At 33.9% G+C, this 2,500-nt stretch overlaps 1 protein-coding gene across 1 annotated transcript in view; it reads left to right on the top strand.

Annotated features, from left to right (window-relative positions):
• The window catches only part of dusp2 (dual specificity phosphatase 2), a 5,202-nt gene that overhangs the window by 636 nt on the left and 2,066 nt on the right, over window positions 1-2,500 (top strand). Inside the window, exons 1-3 of the mRNA XM_060882098.1 lie at window positions 1-128; window positions 1,068-1,198; window positions 1,758-1,977. The exon at window positions 1-128 is cut by the window's left edge and continues 636 nt beyond it. Of these exons, the coding sequence (XP_060738081.1) occupies window positions 1-128; window positions 1,068-1,198; window positions 1,758-1,977 (479 nt within the window). The remainder of the gene's footprint in view (window positions 129-1,067; window positions 1,199-1,757; window positions 1,978-2,500) is intronic.

Genomic DNA, 2,500 nt, shown 5'->3' with positions numbered 1-2,500 from the left:
GATCGTGGTGCTGGACGAGAAAAGCCGCGCGGTCACCGAGCTGGAGCGCGAGAGCATGACGGGTCTGGTGCTGTGCGCGCTCCAGAGAGAGCTGCACGCGGGCACGGCGCGGATCTGCTTCCTGCAAGGTATTTTATATACTGTATAATATTATATTATATAAATATATAAACAAACTAATGTCAAATTATTTATTATAATATATTAATGTTTTTTTTTTATTACCAGGAGATTTTTAATCCTATATTTTAGTATAAAAGACACAACAAATTGTCACGTAAATAAATAAAAAAGTATTATTATTATTATTATTATTATTATTATTATTATTATTATTATTATTATTATTATTCTTGGTAGCTAAACTGTGAGCTTATATGATTTGAATGTAGAAAATAAAATGAACAAAACCGGTATCTAATTTTTATCCAGGTATCTTATTGAAGTTGAAGCCTATAATATAAAGTGCTGGTGTTTGTAGTTGGGGAAATATCTCAAATGTCAAAGGAGAAAAAAAGAAAAATATTTTAAAATCTATCAGTAATATTGTGTTACAGCTGCACAATATATACAATATCAGGACAAAAAAGGCCATGATTTCTATTTCGGTTAATCTGGACTGTAAATAAACACAGAGTTGCTCGAGTCAGGATAGTGAAAAGTGTAAAAAAAAATCAATCAATCAATCAATCAATCAATCAATCAATCAATCAATCAATCAAAGGTGTAAGAGAAACACAGAAGAGACAGTTTGGTCAGAAAAATCCAGTTCATGTTTATCCAGCATTCAACCGTGTGATCTTAATGAAATATTTAGATTTAAAGACCACAAAATGAAACCCAACTTTAGTATTTTTATGGACTTGAAGTTCACCAATGAAAAATATTTTACATTAACGGTGTATTGAAAAATGTATTAACTTGAACGTGTTCTTTAAATAAAGGTCATCACTTCATTACTGCTTTATTTTTATTTTTCAACCCCATTATAGTCTTTACAATTTATTCCTCTTCATTAACCAATGATTTATTAACAGATATCTTGTTTATTTTTTGTTCATCTCCAGGGGGATTCGATGGTTTCTTGGCGCTCTACCCTGAGCTGTGTATCAGTGCACAGGATATTTGTGGGACTCAAACGACCCTGAGCGACTCAGAGCAACGAGTCTCCGGCAGAACAACACCTCTTTATGACCAGGTATGAAAACATCGACGTTTAATAGTTGTAATACATGTAATAACACAGCTATAAAGAAAAATAAATAAAGTTCGTGTGCAAAAAAAAAAAAAAAAAAAAAAAAAAAGTCAGTTTTATTTGGATCCTCTTAGATGTCATGAAAACAAATCAAGCCCTTGTGGTCATCTTTTTTTGCAAAATCCATCATTAATCAATCTCAATATTCAATTTGTGTTACTAACTATCTGAAATTAATAAAATATAATAATGGGACATGTGTTTCAATGCAAAAAAAAAACAACTAGAAAAAAAATATTTTTGATACCTTGTTAGTACATCACAATAAAACAGGTAGAGATTTTTTTTGCGTGTGTAATTTGCATATTCATGTGTCATTATTCATCTATTTGCATATTCATAGAATTTTTCATAGAATCTTTTCCTTGGTGTCTAATGGCCGTATTTAAAAAAAATCAATTACTACCTGATTTTTTTTACATTTAATATAGAAAAAGATAATCAGAACTTACTTTTCTTACATTTGTCTGCGTGTGTGTGTGTGTTCTGTGTGGTTTTACAGGGAGGTCCTGTAGAGATCTTGCCCTTTCTGTTTCTGGGCAGCGCTCATCATTCGTCTCAGAGGGAGCTGCTGAGGCGCTGCAACATCACAGCCGTCCTTAACGTCTCCTCGTCCTGCCCCAATCTGTTTGAGCATGAGCTGAGCTACATGACCCTGAGGGTGGAGGACAGCATGGCAGCGGACATCCGAGTGCTCTTCCCAAAGGCCATCCACTTTATAGGTAAACTCCAGTTTTATCATTTCACGTCCTGTTTTTTGTTTCTGTTTCACATGTTTAAAGAGAACGATATTAAATGTCACATAACACGTGCAGCAGCATCAGCAGAGCTCGGCGTCATTCAACCGTGTGTTTATCCTTTAGTTAAATGTTTATAAAAAGTCTGAATTTGAGCCTTATACAGTATGTAAGAAAACCAAACCAAGCAGTAAGTCAATCAAGAAAGGTTTCATTACCACGTGCCGACTGAATCAAGCAGAGCGTTTGTTCTTAGAAACAACGTTAATCTAATAAGAGCAGGTGAAATTTTTTTAACAGAGATCATATCGTCAGTAATAAACGTCTTTAATAAAGTCTTCATGTAGAGTCGCGTCGGGATCCAAGATTGAGTAGTTAATAAGTTCCCCAGAGAGACTCTTCCTCATTCCATTTCTGTTTTTTTGTTTCGTTTGGTCGGCGGTTATGATAGCGATGAAACTGTAAGAAAAAGTTTTTTAATATGTTTAAAACGTATATACAGAGGAGT

Source organism: Tachysurus vachellii, chromosome 11 (genome assembly GCF_030014155.1).
Source record: "Tachysurus vachellii isolate PV-2020 chromosome 11, HZAU_Pvac_v1, whole genome shotgun sequence".
NCBI classification, from domain to species: Eukaryota; Metazoa; Chordata; class Actinopteri; order Siluriformes; family Bagridae; genus Tachysurus; species Tachysurus vachellii.
The sequence above is the reverse complement of the archived record's forward strand: the minus strand, read 5'-3'. Positions and strand labels throughout refer to the sequence as shown.